At 41.6% G+C, this 18,954-nt stretch overlaps 1 protein-coding gene across 1 annotated transcript; it reads left to right on the top strand.

The window, feature by feature from the left end:
- The first annotated feature begins 36 nt into the window (after positions 1-36).
- LOC146192623 (uncharacterized) lies at positions 37-17,934 on the top strand. The gene is made up of 3 exons (XM_084602523.1): positions 37-4,389; positions 8,169-8,342; positions 12,992-17,934. The coding sequence occupies exons 1-2, from the start codon at positions 4,205-4,207 to the stop codon at positions 8,326-8,328; spliced, it is 345 nt and encodes a 114-aa protein (XP_084458649.1). The 5' UTR covers positions 37-4,204; the 3' UTR covers positions 8,329-8,342; positions 12,992-17,934.
- The last annotated feature ends 1,020 nt before the right edge of the window (positions 17,935-18,954 follow it).

The following is an 18,954-nucleotide window of genomic DNA, read 5'->3' as shown; positions in this document are numbered from 1 at the left end:
GTCCTTCGCATCGATACCGTCATCAACTCTAGTTTCGTTTTTGCTTTTCCTAGGTACGTCGGAATCCTCGAGACGGGATGTAGTTTGGCTCAGCTGTTTGGGCTTACGATGCTCGAGCATATCTGATCGCGGTGGCGCAACCCGTGGTGTGATTTGCCGTGCGCGGCGGTGACTCGAAGGACTGTGCCGGCCAGACTCGCTGGCGTGCGACGACACGAACTCAAAAGGTGTTGCCCGCCAGACTCGCTCGAAGGACGTGCGCGCCTGTCCCCGCTGCTCTCTTCGAAGGTCTCGAGCCGATCGCCGCTTCGTAACGTTTCTTTCTTTTTCTTCGCAAGCTCTCGGCTCTCTCTGACCTCGCCGTGCTGCCATAAACAAGCGGGAATATTTTCGAGTGCCCAAACTTTTCGGCGGCGGGCACCCGTGGAAAAGCTATGCGCTAAAACTGCAGAGTTGTGCTGTGTATGGTTTTCATTAGAACGGATTCCTATACGCGAGGACCTGGCGGATTGTGTGGTGCGCGTTGCATAACAACTTTGACAGCTTTTCTCTCTAAACTGAAACGTTACGCGCAGATATTGGGAGTGCTTTCCAGCGAGTTTTCTGTTTAAGATATGTAGATATAGATATATATGCACATATAGATCTCGATTGTGCACTGAGCGTAGTCGTATCGTAGGTACGCTACCTATAGGCACGCTAGTGCTTGCAGCTGCTCTCGAATTCTGTTTGTGTAGTGCAGACCGACTTGTGTCTAGTATGCTCTGTTGTCTTTGGGAAGAAATTTTACTGTGTTGTATTGCCTATGTGAGTTAATTATTATTTCTTAGCTCACAATCATCATCTAGATCATCAGCTGCATGTGGAAGGTTACTACTTCTACATGTTAGATTTTCATAAAAGTGCTCATAAGTGGTGTGGGACTGTAAAATAATGCTTAGAATGTACACCCACGTCACGCGCACTTGTGTGAATCGAATTATACTATTTAAAACATTTTCTCTTTTGCAATATATCCTTGTCAAAATGTTTTGGCACTTATATGCTTCCTGTTAGCAACATAGGCTCATTTTGTGAACTATATGTCAAAGAAGCACAGAAAATGAGTTGTTCACACGAGTTTTTCATGTTTGGACCACCGCACTTCAATGCACGACTAACTCCTCTGCAGCAGGAGAAAGTAGTGTCTTTTGCATTTTTACATTGAAATCTGCGAGGCCTCAGGGCTGTTGGTGTCAAAAATATCCACGGTGTTCTAAAAGCAAAACGTTTAACACTCGGCAACAGACAACATATATCTCTCATTTCTGCTTAAGCGCAGCCATTTCGTGGCTCGAGAAATTGTGTAAGGCCCGTTCACACCTGCGACACTCTCGGAGGTCGTGCGATCGTTTTAGTCGAAAAGCGACAGTCGCAGGTTGTTCGACCGCTGCTCGATTTCCAGCTTTACGACTGCTGGTCGCAAACCAGTACCCAATCAGTGGCCCAGCTGAAGTGAGCTAGCCTTACTCTATGTGGCAAACAGTCAAGATAAACAGGATGTGGAAAGCGACCCGCAGTTCGTATTTGCAAGTGGGAACATCAGTCGCGCAGCACGGCTCTCTGGTCGCATGCGACAGCTGGTCACATGCCCTTCGTGACTCGCAAGTGTGAATAGACCTTTAGTTTTCTCGAGGTAGTGAATAGCTTGTGACATAGCAGCACGAGATGTGAACTGTGGGGCTTTTTGCTGCTTACATTTATTAGCATGAGTCTTTAAAAGACCAGTACATCATCTCTGTACCACAAGTCTACACCGTGTATATGTCGAAATGTTGTACTCATTATATCAGTATAGCTAGTGCACTGGAAACAGATAAGCTGCTACTAGTGTTTCAAATTTTTCTTAGCCTCAGAAGGAACTCCCACCTCCTAGTATGGGTACTAGTTTTTTAGCACAGATGATTGCATCAGTCAGCTAGCTGCTAACTCCGTTGATGCCACAATAGTGAATGCGATCTGTATCTTCTAGAGCTGTTTAACTCGAAAGCCAGCAGCTTGTTGCTTGTACAACAAGACATTCATTTTTTTTTTTTTTTTTTTAATTCCTTGGCAGTGCAAACTTAGCCACTGTCTGCACCCTGCAGAAATATTTTTTTTTAATTGTTATCAAAGCTGTTCTTGTCAGCATACTTTTTTGTGGCAAGCTCAAGTGTTGCATGAAGGCATCATATTGAATCTATATTTTTACTGTGCGTCTGCTGTTTCCACCTGTAAATAATTGCAGCAATCCAAGGTAGATGCTTCTCTTCACAAAATATACCTTTACCACAGCTGAATGGTATTCTCTTACTGGAGATAGGTTGTGTTTGTTTAATGCAGGAGTGGGATATGTGACATTAATGCGATACCGTGAAAAGTGTCATTCTCCAGAAGATTTCGTGTTGTGAGCAAAAAAAGTTATGGGCATGGCTCTGTAGGCAGTAGCTGGCAGGTAACATGGCCTTTGTGTGATGTCACAAGACTATATGACATGGCAAAGTTAGTAAGCACTGCCAACTCACCTTTGAGATGAAGGATGAAATCAGAATTCAGCCCTGTAATACCCTTGATGCCAAGCTAAACATGCTGCCCCTTATGCCACGTAGGGACATTTGTACGGCTTGGTTAAAGTGAGGCTTTATATCTATCTTGGGTGGTCTCTCACATAATGGGGAATAATATGACTGTGTGAATGGAATAATACATATAGGCAAAAATTAAAAGCTAGTGATTAAGTGAGTGACAAATTAATGTGCACAAATGAGGACCTGTAAGGGGAGCCGGCAAATGGGACCCATTGATGCCGACGCATCATGAAGTGTCTCCCCCCCCCCCACCAATTTTTGTGTGACAGCAATCTGTGTTCTCTTTGGGGTTTATCAATGTGGCATTTCTATGAGAATTTGTTTCTTTATTACTTCGTAGGTATACAGTACCTACGTAGTTTAATTGATTGCCATTTTGGTTTCTGGAATATTTATGAAATACTGTGTGTGAACTCACGGTATGACTTTATTAGTTTCAATAGTTATCTTTTCTTTAAATTTGCAGTTTCATTTGTTTTAAAAATTGGAAGTATGCACACCTGAACTTTTTTTATGTTTTCTGCAGTGCTCTGAATGACTGTCTTTCTACTATATTTTACAGGGGCTATGCTGTTCAAGACCAAAATATATAAAAGCTGGCTGTTATGAATAGCTCTAGGAAATGAGGGCAGCAGGACTGCAGTCTTCAAACGAAGAAAGTTATGACCATTCTTAGTGTAGCCAGCTTTAGAGTGCTTGCTGAAGTGTCTCCTTTTGTCTATGTATTTGAACGCATTTTTCTGACTCGTCTCTGGAAGCCTAGACTCCATAGACCATCTTTTGAGTATGGTAGGCCAGCACAGCTGGGAAGTATTGAACATTTGTGTTACATTGTGTTATGCTTTCTAGCATGCAACTGTTGCAAGTGAAACCTTGAAATTTCTTGCGGAGGCTCCTTGTGCTGCTGCAGGGCAGCTGTCCACATGGAGCCGACGTTTATGCATGCCTGTAAGTGTTGAGGTTCACGACTCATGAGTTCAGGGATGCCATATGTGTAAACGCTACTTATAGTGGCATTAGTAGGTGAGTCCCGCCACAAGGATCAAGTTGAGGGAAACTGTGAATGCTAACCGTTGTAATATACTTGGTTCTTCCACTCTTGTTGCTCATTTAGTAAAAATTCTTCTGAGATGAGTCCCTTGCGTGCCTCCCTGCTATGGTGAGACAATTGAAAGGGAAATGAGGGGCTCGTTATTAAAAAATTTAAAGGAGCGAACAGTCTACAAGTGCAAAGCAAACATTGGGTTTTTTTCTTTTATACTGTTGACATTTACGCTTTGTTTTTCCTTCCTCTTCGCATTTAATGTTCTTTATTGCAATAATCACCATAAATTCCTGTAAATGTCAACAGTATAAACATAAAAAAGAAAGAAACCCAGTGTTTGCCTTGTACTCGTAGGCTGCTTGCTCCTTTAAATTCCCTGCTACGAGGCCATACCAGAGAAAGCATGGTCCCGTATCACATTCTAAATTGTTCTTGGCCTTGGGTGAGGAACTTTTCACGGGAGGCCTGCTCATTTTATTGATCTCCACGTACTGGGGTGGGTACTGGTGCAGAACCAGCGAGGGGCCCTGCAGTGGTGGTCAAGCGCAAGGAGATGAGCTGCTCCCTGTGCGGCACGGACCTGGTGACAGAAGACCAGTTGCGGACGCACCGTTGTAGTGGCAAGCCCCCATCTCATATACGGGGCCGCTATGCATGTCGCTACTGCCGCTTCGCCTGCAACGACCGGCTCGAACACAGCCTGCACCAGACTCAGCACCTCAAGGACAGGCCGTTCAGGTCTGCATCAGCCCAGTAACCACTTTTCCATCTTTTGCGCAACGGACACAGTGAAAGGTCTACTAGGCATTCCATTTCAATCCAAGGGGATGGGGTTCATGATTTGGTTGGGTATCACATTTAATTTCCCCAATTCCACTTGGACATTTCAATTGGTTCCAATGGGATAAACAAACTGCTTTCTGGGGATTGAATGCTTCCAATTGGAACCCAGTAAGCAAATTAGAAGCTCCAATTGGTTCTTGAGAATCAAATTGATTTCTTCACACCCAACTAGACCATTTGGAACCAACTGGAATTTCTGATTGGAACCCAGAAGACTAATTAGAAGCTCCAATAGATTCTAGTCAATCTCAATGGAATATTTCAGTTTGAAAAATCAAATGGCAGCTAATAATATCCTTAATATATCAGCTTATGTATAGCTCACTATAAAAAGCAAAGTGAATTAGTTGTAGGTTCTTGCAAGAGATATTGGTGGCTTAATCTTCTAAATTATTTTCATAATTTTCACCTACACTGGGGGTGTAGTTGAATAAGAGAACTTTACTTAATGGACACTCGTCACCGGTTTCTGCAGGGTGGTGTTACAAGTCTGTGCAAGGGTATATTCTATGGGTACATACTGAGCCTTAATCATTTTTTTTGTGCATTACACATGCTTTTGTGTCTGGCTTGATGTCCATAAAAGTGTGTATTTCTTATAATTTCAGTTGTCTTGAAAATTGTTGGCACAATGGCAGAGGTCTATCCGCCCTCCCTAAGAGAAAAGCTCCAAATGGAACTATAGTATTCTTTTTTTTTTTTAAATTTTGCTAGCTAAGCAATTCAAAGTATTTGTACCCAATAGGTATTTCACATGAGTACAACTGGTAAGCCATTTATTCTGGTTCGATAATCAGCTATTTCCAACTAGAAGCGCCTATGGGACTCAAATGGCAGAGCAGAATAAATGGGAAAAGCAAATTGGTTTTCGACCTGGTGGTATCAGTTGGAAATTTCTCCATTGGACTAGGTGTATGCGAATATTCAGAATTTCAAATACAAATCGATTATATTTCTTATTCAATTCTTATTCATGTTCAGTAAACTGATATTTGGAATTTCCTGAATATTCGAAAGTTACCGAATACACCTAAGTTGCACCACACTGCATGCTTCACCGCAGTGCTTGGCCACCTTGACGATGCAGTGAAGCATCCTCAAAAATGCATTGGGACAGTTTTGTGAAGAGGAGCTATTCGACAGAGTGTATGCAAATTAGTTCTCACTTTGGTTTTTTTCTCAAATGCAGACAACCATCATTCAAGTGTTTGCCAGATTACAATGATGCAAATGGTTTTTGCAGTTTTTTCAGGCCTATTCGATAATTTCAGCTTTTGCTTAATCTGGACATTTTTTTTTTTCAGTTCCTTGAAGGCTGGAATAATGAAAGCTTACTTTATCCATCAGTGATGTGACACCTCACCCAGTTTCATGCAGATCCTTCCTGTACAATAAATGGGCATACACAATTCTGTGGAAATTTTATACTGGCTTTTTTAGTAATTCTAGGTTAATCTTAATTGCAAATATCATTTCAGTTCTGAAATGAAAAAGATGAACAATGTTTGCTATTTTTAGTTTTCTTTTTTTTTTTTCACTAATCAATCAAAGGCATTTTTTTTTTCTATATTTGTATTCGATCCACATTAAAAAATTTCAATATTCACACACCCTGGATTGTACCCATTAGTTATTTCTTACTGGAATCAACCTGCACTATTTTCATCCCAGTTAATACATACTTTGCTGACACGAATTCCCGGCAGCTGCATTTCAAATGTCAACAAATTCTATTCTTATAATATGTTAAGTAAGCATCCATTTAGTAAAAATGGAAGCATACAAGTCATTCAAAAGTAGGAGCATGCAATATCAAGGGAAGAGCTTAAATGCAATGGCAGTTGCTCATTGTTGTGGTTTCTCGGATGTGTGTAGATGCAGAAAAGCTGAAGCATATGTGAAGCATATGTAGTATATCAAAGGAATAGAGACACTAAATTTTAGCTGTGTGTTTTGGTTTCGAAATGATGCGCAACTCATTGCAACGCATGAGCAGCTACATGGATTGCGCAAGAAAGCTGGTAAATAATTTACAATACCATTTTCTTTCTCATGCAGTTCAGATTTTGGTTTCAACCATTGGCTGTGATGTCACAGACAGAAGTCATCTGAAGCAGTTTTGGTCTTCTTATCTTAGTTTGCACCAACTCTTACGCAAGCTTGCCTGGAAGCTGAAATTTATTTATTTATTTTTTTATGTTGCAGGCCATAAACTGGCTCAAGCAGGTGGGGCAATGCAAGGCATGACAATTCAGAGCAAAGTTAAGCTCATGAAAAGGATGGAGGATGTAGCAGTATTACACAAACAATGAATTCTCACACTAGCACAGTAGCTAATGAAACAAAACAAGTCACGGAAAGTGAATTAACAGTGATTAGTATATTGCTTTGACCCCAACTTGTTTGTGACATCCAAGTCATTGTTCAGCGCTTGAAACCTAAACTAAGGATGGAAAATTTTAAATTATTAATTATTTAGTTGGCATATAGGTGGATTCTATGGCAGGACTCATGTACACTGTAGGCTTTTGCACTTTTTTAGAGAGGAAAACACTAATCCAAAATTTTTGTGTCTTTTCTCCTTTAAAATATGAGTGGGCTGTACCTGAACAGTGCAAGATGTTGGGATAGTTGCTGTCACTGCACTGTTTTCATAGCGTGCAGCCTGCAAGGAGAAAACATGCAAGTGTTTTATCATTCCTGCGAGGAAGCAGTGCACAGAGGAGAAACACAGCTGGGGCTTCCTCACTGTACCTAAAGGCAAGGGTCCGAAGCATGTGAGAACTGCAACTATATATGCTTACATAAAAACAAGCGAGGTCTGTGACAGCAGCAGCTTCTCTGCAATACAAAGGGGGTGAAGCATCTGAATCTAGTGTAGCAGTAGAAATTTATTTTACTTTTTCCATTGCTACACCTATTGCATTGCAGATATAATTTTAAAATGACATAAATGCGTGCCACCATTAGAAAAGGAGCAGACCACTGTCCAAGAATGCCAATCAGCATGTTTGTGAAATGAAATTGTCAGTAAATTGGCCTACTACATTTTTAAAAGTGAGGCTGTTTGGATCATATATGTCTTCTTGGATAATGCATATTTACACATTTTTGCCAGTGGTGTAGCAACAAGATTTTACTGCGGTTGCTGAATTTTTTGCAATTTACCAGATATAGCTGGGCATTTTTTTTTTTTTATTGTTGGCTGAGAGCTGTTACATGTTACGGTTGAGTTTTCAAGAAAAGGGCAAGAATACTTAGTTGCTGGCCACAGTGCTTTCTCATTTCAATCTGCCCCCGAGTCCTTCTTTCTGAGAATATGTGTATACATCGATGGCAAGCTTGGTGACCTTAAGGAGTCTGGGGATTCAGCTAAACCTGAGTAAAACCATTGTGTTTGTTTACATTTTGTTTGCACACTAAGCCAGTTATCATCATTTCTGTTTGAGAATTGAAATGGGCAAAGCACAGTTAGAACCGATTGCATTCCAATTGGTTTCAGTAATGTTTTGATGCATTCCAAAGGGTTTTTTTTACCGAGGATGTTCTGGATTTTTGAGCATGGAATGTAGCATTCCGGAAATTGCGAGATCTCCTCGCTTTGACCACTGGTACATGCGGTCTGGGGTGCCCATTTTTCTTTTAATCCTGGCAGTGCATGTTGTTGCTTGCAGCTGTGCCGTGTGCGGCAAGGCATTTGCGCGCAACAGTGACCGCAACCGGCATGTCAAAATACACACGGGAGTCCGGCCCTTCCAGTGTGACGTGTGCTCGCGCAAGTTCCGCCAGTCGTGGCACCTCCAATACCACCGAAGCACCCACAACGACTTCTGACACCCACGGCACAGGTACGCGAGACATTGCTGACCAGAGACATAAAACATAGAGCTGAATAGATTACCCGGTGAAAATCCTAATTCATCCAACTAGTTTGTGGAGCAGTTCCCAGTTTTGTTTCAGTTCCGGTTAATTATAGTACTGGCAAGAACCAACTTCGAGTAATGTCATAAACCTGTTGAACCAGCTAACCTTTAACATTCCTCTTTGGTAATTCTGCTTAAACAAAAGGCTAGTAAAACCTCAGTGATAATCAACAATCATCCCAGCTGATAAATTGTTGTTGCCTGGTATGAAATTCATAAAATACCATGAGCAGTGAGTTTGGGCATTCTAAACACTGTGCTGTGCCTGTGTGAGTGATATTAACTGACACGTGTAGGTAGTGTCAGGTGGTTGAAAGTATTCCAGGGTCCACCACTGTGGCATTTAATTCTGTGTCGCTTCTCTGACTTCCTTCCTTTTTCCCTCTCTCCCTCTGTCTCTCATTTCCTCATCCCAAATCTTCTTCCTTCCGAGTATTTCCACTGCTTGAACAGTGCACAATACTTGTTTGTATTAGCTGAAGAATGAGGCCATCAGTGACTAAGCCAATAACAATGCTGAAGGGGGGATAAAGCTCTTAGAATAATATTCTTTATTTCTAACCTAAATGCAATGAAAATGCACAGTCAGTGTTTTATGCTGATTTCAAATATGTAATTACTTTTCAGATATATCGGTTAATTTTCATATTATTCGAAATTATCACTCCTTTGTTTATAGGAACAACAGAGGATAATCCACTATTCAGAAGGCTAATATTAACATGTGGCTAGACAATATATTGTCTAGAAATACACTGTAGGAATTACATTTTTGATCAAGGCAATATTAATCATTTTACAACTCGTTAAAGTTTGGTGTAAGAAAAAGCAGTTGACAAGCCATTTATACTGTTGCATGAAAAAAAAAAAAGCACTAGCAAGTATAAAATGAGAAATTGTCCCCGACATTGTGTAGTTCAATCACCTAAAGCATGCTGCTATAAAAATTATGCCTTTATCTGCTCTAAATGCGGAGGTATCCTTCTTGTAAACTAGCAAGTCATCAAAAATGTGTGTTTTGAGAAAACGAAAAAAAAATGAACTGATATGGGATTTATTTGGCTTGTTTGCACCTTATAAAGTAAAAGTGAATGACCCAGGGAGTGAGTAAACTTGTAGGTATGTAGAAGATGCATTGTAGGTTTCCAAAATGTCACTTTCAAAAAGTCACTTTTTTTTCGCGATTTTGGGTCCTTCAGAAGCCCTGTCCCCCCTAAAATAAAAGAACACTGAAACTAGTGTTGAGGACGGAACTGGTAACTTGCATAGCGAAACCGAAAGGGCTGAGGCATGCAATAAGCAGGGTGTCCAAGTTGCCACCAACCGAGATTGCCATGAATCGGTGGGTGATGTATGTACTAATTTACTCATTTTGGGTGGCTCTAGCAAATGCTGTGCACCAGGCAGTTGCACAGCTTACACTTTTTGCCAATTTTAAAAGACTCTCTTTGAAGATAAGTTTCTTGAGAGCCGAGGTGAGTACATGTGGCATGAGAACAGCGGTCTGCAACCTGACTATATTTCTGAAACATTGCAGCATGGTTTGATGCTTATGTGGTGGATGGGAAAGCAAGAAGTAGTGCCATGAAAGCGTTTCATGCCCATATGAAGAAGAATGAACCTGAGCACACTATTTTAGAGGCATGATGGGTGGAGCCTGTTCCGGTAGCCCATTGGCATTCAGCGTAGCTTCAGCCCTGTTCACCGGTTGCCGCTGGTCTGGGAGAAATCACTGCATAGAATGGCCTCCCATTAGAAGTTTGATTTGGTTTGTAGGGCTTACCGACACCAAACGACTCAGGCTATGAGAGAGCCATAGTGGAGGATAAAGCATTGTGAGCCATTTGGTGGCCTAGCAAGTAATGCAAGTGCTGTGGAACTTTAGGGAGGCATTTGGGGAAGAGACTAGAAGATGCGACTGAAAAAAAAAAAAAGGTGTTGAGGATAATTGGAAAAAGAATGATGTATGCCATATCTGCCATGTGGAAAGTTGTCAAAAGAAAAGGATTTGAGAGGAAAAAAATTTAAGCAAAGAAAAAACAAGGAAAAACATTGCACAAGCACACAGGGGGTCATGATAAAAAAGAGGTTGGGACAGATGCTATGGGCAAAGTGTGATTCGTGCTGTATCAGATCGTCATCCAGAATGACTGTGGTGCAGAGAGAATATACTATTTGAGATTTCAGACAGTGAGGGAATATATTTCAATGGCAAGAGACTGTCACTCATGTGCTTTTCTTGGAAGCAAAGTGTGTGGAACTTCTTGATGCTCATTACTGCAACCTGTGTTTGATTTTTGATAATTCAAACTCAAAAGCTACTGAAAATGTGTTTCAATTTTTCGGTTTTTGAATTAAGAAAAGTCTTCCCAACACTCCTGATGTTGACCGGACCAATGTGTTGGCTCAAATAACCAGTCTTTTTGAATTAATAAGTGTTCACTCTTACTTGCTTCGATTCATGTTTGTCTTGGTTTATATGTCCCAGTGTGACTGAGGCTATGAGAGACACCGTAGTCAAGGCCTTCTTAAAAGTGCACTGACATCGCACATCACATAGGTGCCTTGCTTTTCACCTCCATCGAAAAGTGGCTGCCACGGCCGGGCTTCAGTTTGTGTTCATTTCTTCTACTATTACTGCTTCAGCTAGAAGCCGACTGCGTAGGCATACCAACTTGACCCTTTATATGACATATGTCTCATACGCATGAACATGGGGAAATTGTACTCAGAATGGTTCTAGAAACTGCATGCCATTCCTTTCGAGCTTTATCAACCACTGGTTTTGTAAAAATGCTCAAAGTATAGTATGTATCCTTGTTTCAATCTTTTTAATGCATAAGAAAACTTGCATTGGGATTTAAAATTGCTTCAAGTATTATGTGGCACCTGGCTGGAGGAAAAGACTAAAAAGCTGAACAATTTTTTAAGATCACTTCTTTCTGCTTAACTAGCTCACTTTGAACTGTGTGCCCATACCTTAAAAGAAAAAGCCTTGGAGGACACTTAAGTTCACCTTACGAGTATGATGCAATAGCATAAATGGCTCCCTGTGGGTTCATCTCCTGTCCCTGACACCTCTTTTTGCAGATCTTGACACACTCCTTGCCATCAGATATTGCTCCTTAGAAGGGGTGTGCAGGCATTCCTTATGTTTGTTGTTTTATTCATATGCATATTCGAAATAATGCTGCAAGAGTAGAGGAACTGCTTGAAGAGCAGCATGGAGCTATTTTTCTAACTACTATATTGCTGTAATCTGAAAGATCTGCCTTCTTTCTCTGAAAAACACAACGATCATCCCGTCCGCTGGCTAAAGTAGCGTCGTCCAGATTGCAGGAGCCTGCTGCAAAGTGGGGCACTGCTGTTTGCTAACCTTAGTCCATCCAGTCATTTCAAACCTCCTGCAGGTTGCAGCTGCGGAATTAAAAATTGTGAGTGAATCATGTCAAATATTGTCTGAATACAGTGCTTTAAATTGCAGATGATACCTTCTGTGAAGCATGATCAGAAAGAAGGCATACATATTAATGAGGTGCAAATAACTAATTTTGGTGGCAAAGGGACTATAAACAATAAAATTGGTTGAAGATAGAGTGTTTTTTGGCAACTTTGAAAGCTTTAGTATGTTACAAACAAACATATTTCCACAAAACCATGTCACAGGTTGAAGGGCATGGAGCAACACGTTTATGCAGCACATGGCATTCTGACTGGCTCTGATCGCCATAAGTTTCACAGTGCTGCAAGCCACTTGTGAGATAGAGGGCTGGCCGCACACACACATGTCCACTTTGCAGTATCCCACCTCACTCCCACCCACCTTCACCCTCTAGAAACTCCACCCCATGTCAACCCCTTCCACCCTCACCCTCCAGAAACTCGCTAGGTCCTGCAAGTGCCCAGGGCTGCATGCATCATTGGTGCTTCGGAAGAGGCACTTGTTGATCCTGGGTGATGATGAGCACCCTCCAGTGAATGAACCTCCGAGCACCTGCCAAGTTCTAGAACGTAGTTGTATTAACCACATATAGGGTTCAGCAGGGATAAGTATATATAAGATGGAATTAAAAGCAATAAGAGAAGACCTAGTGCTCACATATCTTCATTGCATGATGAAAGTCAGTCAAGCACCCCCTTAATTTTTTTTATGATACAGTCATGGTACTGGCAAAATGCAATTTGGAGCAACTTTTGGAACAGTGCAACTTCTAATTTGGAGCACTTTGGAGTGGACAAACACTGATTTTGGAGCAGCCTGGAGCACATAAATGTCTCAACAAAAACATTGCATAACCTATTACACAGGTGTGCAGTTACTTGGTCTATGTGAAATTAAATTCCATATTTGGAATCGGTGTGCCAAAAATATGTCTTCCATCATATCTCCGAATTATGGGTTCATCATTAAAGGTTTTTTTTTAAATGACTGCATGAATATTACTCGAAGCTGTGGTAGCTCACAGGTGCATTGCCGGTGTTATATCGTTGCTTGCATCTACTTGTGCATGCCATAACCCGCGGGTCTGTCCAGGCGTACCAGCCAAGTGGTGCTCACTGCTTCCCTTGTGCAGGTTCCTCATGTCACAGGTCATGGCAGTCCTGACTGAGATCTGAGCCTTGCAGAGTGGCTGCTCCAAGAAATGACCGCTGCCCTTCTCGGACTTGTGCCAATCTCATGCTTCTCAACGATCTCGCTCGCTTATGCCGCATGAGCCCTTGAGACACCTCTGTGCATGCTTACAGTGGAACCCCGAACATGCGCATTCACCAACATGTGCGGCAGAAAGAAGTGTCATGCATGAGGTCTTGCATTTTGTAGCCCTGTGACTGACACCTGCAGTTGGAGGTAGTTGTGCTGAAGAAGCCATTCGAGTGCGATTAAGGCCGTCACCTCCGTCTGCTCCTGGCTTGTGGACAACACAACACATACTCGACTCCAACAGCTTGCCTGCGCACTCTTTTGTGACCGCCTGCATAATTACTGCATCGGAGAATTGCTTGTCTAAACTGTTGAGTTTTTAGCACTTCATCAGGCGCTGCGCTTGCTAGCAGGTGTAAACATGGTCTGGAACCACAAATGATGAAATCCCTTCGAAGCATTGCAACCACTGTGAAATACTGCCTTCCAGCAAATCAATCAGGCGATATGAAACATGCCATCAGATGGACACTTCGCTTGGGTGGTATGGCCACAAGGAAAGCCAGTGCCAAAAGCCCGGCAGTTGTTCTCCTCAAGTCGTTCACAGTATGGTTACACCAGCCATGTATTGCATTGTCAGTGCTGTGCCGAATGCGCAGCACTACCTTGCCACAACAAAGTTTACCGAGCAAAGTAGCCTAGTTCACGCAGTTCTACACACCATGATCAGATGAGATTGACTGCTTAGTTTGACTCTGGTGCTGTGCTGAATTCTCTGTCATTTTTGTCAAGGTAGAAAAACATTTTTAGTGTTCACGTGCACATGGTTAGGCACCACCAGTAGCACTGCAACGCCTGATTAGACCGGGTTTAAAATGACATCCTTAACCTCTCCTTGGCTAGTGCCTTTTAAGAGGCTCGTGCTTCACCGTGCATGTCAGGCTTTTAAAGAAAGACTTGGTCATTTGGGTGAGCTCGAAAACATTCTTGGGCCTGTCGCTCCCCATTGGGAGCGAGTGAGCAACACTGACAGCTGCACTGCACCTTCGTGAGAACCCTCAGTTTCACACCTACCTGGAAAAAACTCATTCGTCAAACACAGTACTCTGCTGTCAAATTCCCTGCTTGTGCTTTCATAGCTGGGAAAGACAATCGGCCTATGCAATCTGCGACCTCCGATGGCATTTGTATATGCTTGATGTGTCTGAAAATAGGGGGAAAGAAAAGGTTAGAAAAATATAAAAAACAAGCTTAGCTGTACATACCATTTGTATATTTTCTGCCTGTTTTGGAATGAGCAGTCTTATGATATGTCACTAACCAAGTTTATGTGCTTGGTTAGTGACATATCAGCATATAGTGACAGCATTAGAGCAACTGAGAGGCGAGCGTTACTGTCACAGAGAGCATATCGTTGGCAACCATCATTTTTGCTCACTATGAGTAGATGGGAACAGGGTGATTTAAAATACAAAGCATACAGGTTACATAAATACCTTCAAGAACACTGTCATGGTTCACTGGCTGGCGAATTGCATGTGGTATGCGTAGGTCATGGGTCCAGCTCCTAGCAGCAGGAATTTGTTGCTTGCTGTGGGACTGTCTCCCATCTAAAATGAATGTGCAAATAATTGCCCTTTCTAATGAACAATACTATAAAAAGTACTCCTCTGTTGCTCCATTCAAACATAACACATATTGATTGGCACATGCAATTGTTTGCCAGGCTGATTCTGCAAAGTTGTACCAATAGCAGAGTTATCTGCTACTGCACCAGGTTGCTGTTTGAAGGTGCAAAAAATATCCTGCCTTCTTTACAATTGTTTCGGCACCTGTAAGACACAGATAAGCCAGCTTAACAGTCTGTTGAAGCAGAATCCTCTGTACCTTTACTGTGGTTTCCTGTCATGTGGAGCAAACAAAATAAGCAGCACGGTATTCCGTATCCAACCTTTCTGTCAGTATGATTGGGCAAAACACCGCACTTAAAAATGAACTATGCCATTCTTTAGGTTTTTACGTTTAACTAAATGCTTTTAATTTCTATTAAATATGTGATCAGTTGACAGTAGGCCAGTGCTGCAGTGTGCTTAGCGGTGTCTTTCCCATGTCTAATTGGCAGTGTCTCAGCAAAGCTAGAACATTTGTCAGAAAGTATGCACATCCTCTGCAACAAAGCAGCCAGCCCAGGCAAGCCTGCTGCAGGTGTTGTCCCAGCACCAAAATGGTGTCCTTGTGCTGGTCAGCAGATTCAAGAGCAGCTCTTTATATCAGACTGATAGTGGACGCCACCAAAAGTGGTTCACTCTTACGACAAGCCACTTTCTAAAGGACCGGGAGGTATTGTAGTGGTGCTTTCGTTGACACTTTTGTGCTGAGACAAAAAACAGTGTTCATGCTATTGTGTACAGCAGGAGTCTGTGCAGCTAGTGCAGCACGCTGATAGCTCGTTCTATGTGAATTGACAACACATGTTTGGTACTGTTTTGAGTTGGCATGCACATTTTAAAATTTGTCCTTGTTTTGGGTTAGTCTTTTCTTCTAATAAATTACCAGCACTTACAACCACAATCTGGCAAGCACGGCAGTCATGCAGATGGTCTTGGCAATGAAATAGTGCAAGTCCATGCCTAGGTCCACTGTTCTGTGCTGGTGTTTAATATCCTGTTTCCTACCCTTCTTTCTTTCTTGTGTTTTATGTGTAAATTTAAAGCTAGTCACTGCAGTCGGGTACGCTGTAGGCTGGTTAACATGCATGGAAATCTTATATGGCCATTCAAATAAAATGTTAGCGGGCCAAACGTTCTTGTTTCCAAAATTAACCTGTAGCATTGAAATTATCTGTTAATACATTGTTTCCTTTTCTGTCTGAGCTTAAAGGCACTTCACATTTTCTTTCCAGTCTTGTTCGAACTAGGAGGCAACACCACTGCTGCATGGTTTCTGACTGAAGATAAGATAAAAGGGATAAAAGGCTGGCTGTAGGGTGACAGGCACCGCACTGTGGATGAAAAGTTTGAAGAAATTATAGTGTAGTGCTTTCAGGAAAGCTGGCCAACATTTAATTGACATTTAATTCAGTACATGCCAGTTTGACACTTTGGCTTGCAAGTCCTTTTATCGAAACATCAGCCAGCCTTACAGTGCGCTTTGGCTTGGAGTTCACATCTTATTCTTTGTGCAAACTTATCGGGTAGGGGTGTGTGAATATTAGAAAATTTCGAATAGGGAATCAAGCATCCTCCTATTCGGTTATTCGAATGAAGAAAATAGACTTGTCTTCAAAATTATTGGAACTGAATTGAGTATTGGCTCCAGGGCTTCCGATTTGAATAAGGCTCACCGCACTGTTACTGTTCCTAGTACTAGTACCTCCTGCCTGCTTTGAATAAATGTTTTTCTCATATGTAGCTGCCACTAATCTCGTGTGGAGGTTAGGTAAAGTACTCGTTTATGTCATGAGTGAGAAAAGGAAGCTTTTCTACTCTTATAGCTTGCCGTTTATAAAGTTAATGGCGAATTTATGTTAAGGCTGCTTATTATAGGTTTGTGTTATGGCGACAGTTTTAGGTTTAACTCCATAATATATAGCATTTAAAGGCAATGCCACCGCTCGTGCTTCAATGCTTTGCACGACTGCTCATTTTGTACTAATGGTCACAAACATAGTGAATATTAGTATAAATGTTTGATTTGTATTCCATTTGCTTATAACTATTCGATTTGTATTTAATCTGCTATTATCACTGTTCAATTCATATTCGATTTCGTAGCAGAGCTACACTATTATTCCAGTCACTTTAGAAAAAGTACTATTTGCACACCCCTGCTACCAGGATGCTCTAAGACTGTGAACCAATTGTGTTGGTATTAAAAGGGCATATAGTGTTGAAGGTGTCTGCTGTCAGTTGAAAGGAGGAAAAAAACGGGATGAGTGGAGGACCCTGAGAGGAGTTGATATTTTATGTGCCTTGGCACTTGGCTTCTCCTTTTTCCATGTGTAGTTGGCGGCAAAGAACTCTGTAACCACCTACAGGGGGCGTTTTCTCTAGCTTTTATAGTGGGGTACATGTTTGAGTGTTGTGCAAAAAGTGGTGTGCAATGTATGGCACACCTTTGCAACAGTATACTCTGTTGTCATTGCTGTTCCTGTTTGCTTGTGTGTTGTATTTATTGCTTTTTTGGAGGTACTCAGTGGCAACACTGTTAGGCACATGTGAAACTGCAGTGAAGGGTTGCTGGTCACCGCAAAGCTAGCAGGTATGGCTAACCTGCAATAACGACCTGCACTGATGTTGGTTATGATTTCTTGTCACATTTTGTCTAGTCGATGATTGGTGTGATACTGCCACGAAACCTGTGTTGCCTTTGAAACTTAATTGATGTAAGCATGCATTGCAGGCAACAGACATGCAACACAATAGACTGCATCGGCATTGTCAACTAATGTTCCTAGCAATGTAAGCTGTGTTGTTTATCTCACTGGTTCTGTGGCTTGCCAGTTTGCTTTTTTCATATTTAGGCACAATTCACTAAACCAAAATATAGTTTATTCAACGGCTTTGTCACTGCAAAGTTGCATTATGCGGCAGCTCATTTGTTTCAGTTATTGAAGCTATGCCTTGTGATGTTGTTTCCCTGTTAAGACTTTTTTCAATTACACTTCATGGGAGTGTACTGGCTTACAATGTTGTTCTGTTTACCTTGTTGCAATAGTCGTGACCTTTTCTCAGAGTGTTCCTATAGTTGTGAATTCGTAAAATTTTTAAGACTTGTAGGTTGAGTACCTGTCGAATATGTTCAAAGATTGAAAAAATGATTGTTGGCAGAAAGTTCTGGAAAATATTTGTGTTGAATATAGTCTGTTGTTGAAGAAATGCAGAAGCTGTTTTTATTTTTGGAACGTGCATTTCAGCTTGTTAGCACTGCTTGGAAGCTCTAGAAGAAAGCTAAGATTCATGATGACACAACAGTGTGAAGAGCTGAACACAGAACTCTTTTCATTTACTGAGAGAATTCAGTGTTAGGCATTGCAGATTCACAGTCAAAGAACTCTGTATGGCACAGAAATGTTTTTTTTTTTTTTTTCAAAACTGCAGAGGCACAGCCTACCCATAATGTGTCCCTTGAGGCACTACTGTGTTGTGGCACTTCCTTACTGTACAACAAGTAGCATCCTCTTTCACCAGTGTTACCATGTGACCTCTTAGTGATGGTCACTTGCATCAAATGTCAGTAACAGGGATTTCTATTGTAGTAGGAAAGTATTATTGTTTCACAGAGTATTACTTAGATCTTACACATGCAAAGACAACACTCGCAACACTCGAACACGATCGCAAAGACAACATGTGTGGATTTCTTGCATTAGGTTATTACATCAAGTAGCATTTTAGAGGTCCTTAAAACTTTCGAATTTCATATACGCTTTTGAATTTGGCACCGGTTCATGACCAGCCTGGGGTGATGGCGTCAATTGTGCCATCTTAGCATACAAAGCTGCTACTAATGGGACAAGGCCTATATTGGCTAAAAACGGCTGTCAAGCTTGGTGCGCCACCATCTTGTGGTTGAGCTTACGAGTGGCCCGCTTTGTACTTGTAGAGCCAGGCAGAGATAAACAGAGAATTTGGCTGCCATATTACCTGACAGGAATCTTGCGTGTTTTTTATTCCTTGGGGGGGGGGGGGGAGGGGGGAGAGATCACAGCTTTGTAATTAAACCAAAGGGACATATCTTAGTGGGAAGTATTATTTTCTGATGCCTTGTTTTAATGCACAAGATTACTTGGCTCATGGGCGTCATGTTCAGAATTTGTGTACAGAAAGTGTCTGCAGTAGCTCTGTTTTATGTTAAATACAACAGGCACAAATGCTATATCAAAGAATAGCTCAT

This window comes from Amblyomma maculatum, chromosome 4 (assembly GCF_055883805.1).
Source record: "Amblyomma maculatum isolate TAMU_Amacu chromosome 4, ASM5588380v1, whole genome shotgun sequence".
NCBI classification, from domain to species: Eukaryota; Metazoa; Arthropoda; class Arachnida; order Ixodida; family Ixodidae; genus Amblyomma; species Amblyomma maculatum.
This window is presented reverse-complemented; position numbering and strand designations above follow the sequence as displayed.

What these genes read in the sequence shown, in the direction of transcription:
- LOC146192623 (XM_084602523.1), top strand. Translation starts at nt 4,205, where the DNA reads ATGAGCTGCTCCCTGTGCGGCACGGACCTGGTGACAGAAGACCAGTTG. An exon ending in CTCAAGGACAGGCCGTTCAG is followed by an intron (nt 4,390 to 8,168) that starts GTCTGCATCAGC and finishes TGTTGCTTGCAG; the next exon opens with CTGTGCCGTGTGCGGCAAGG.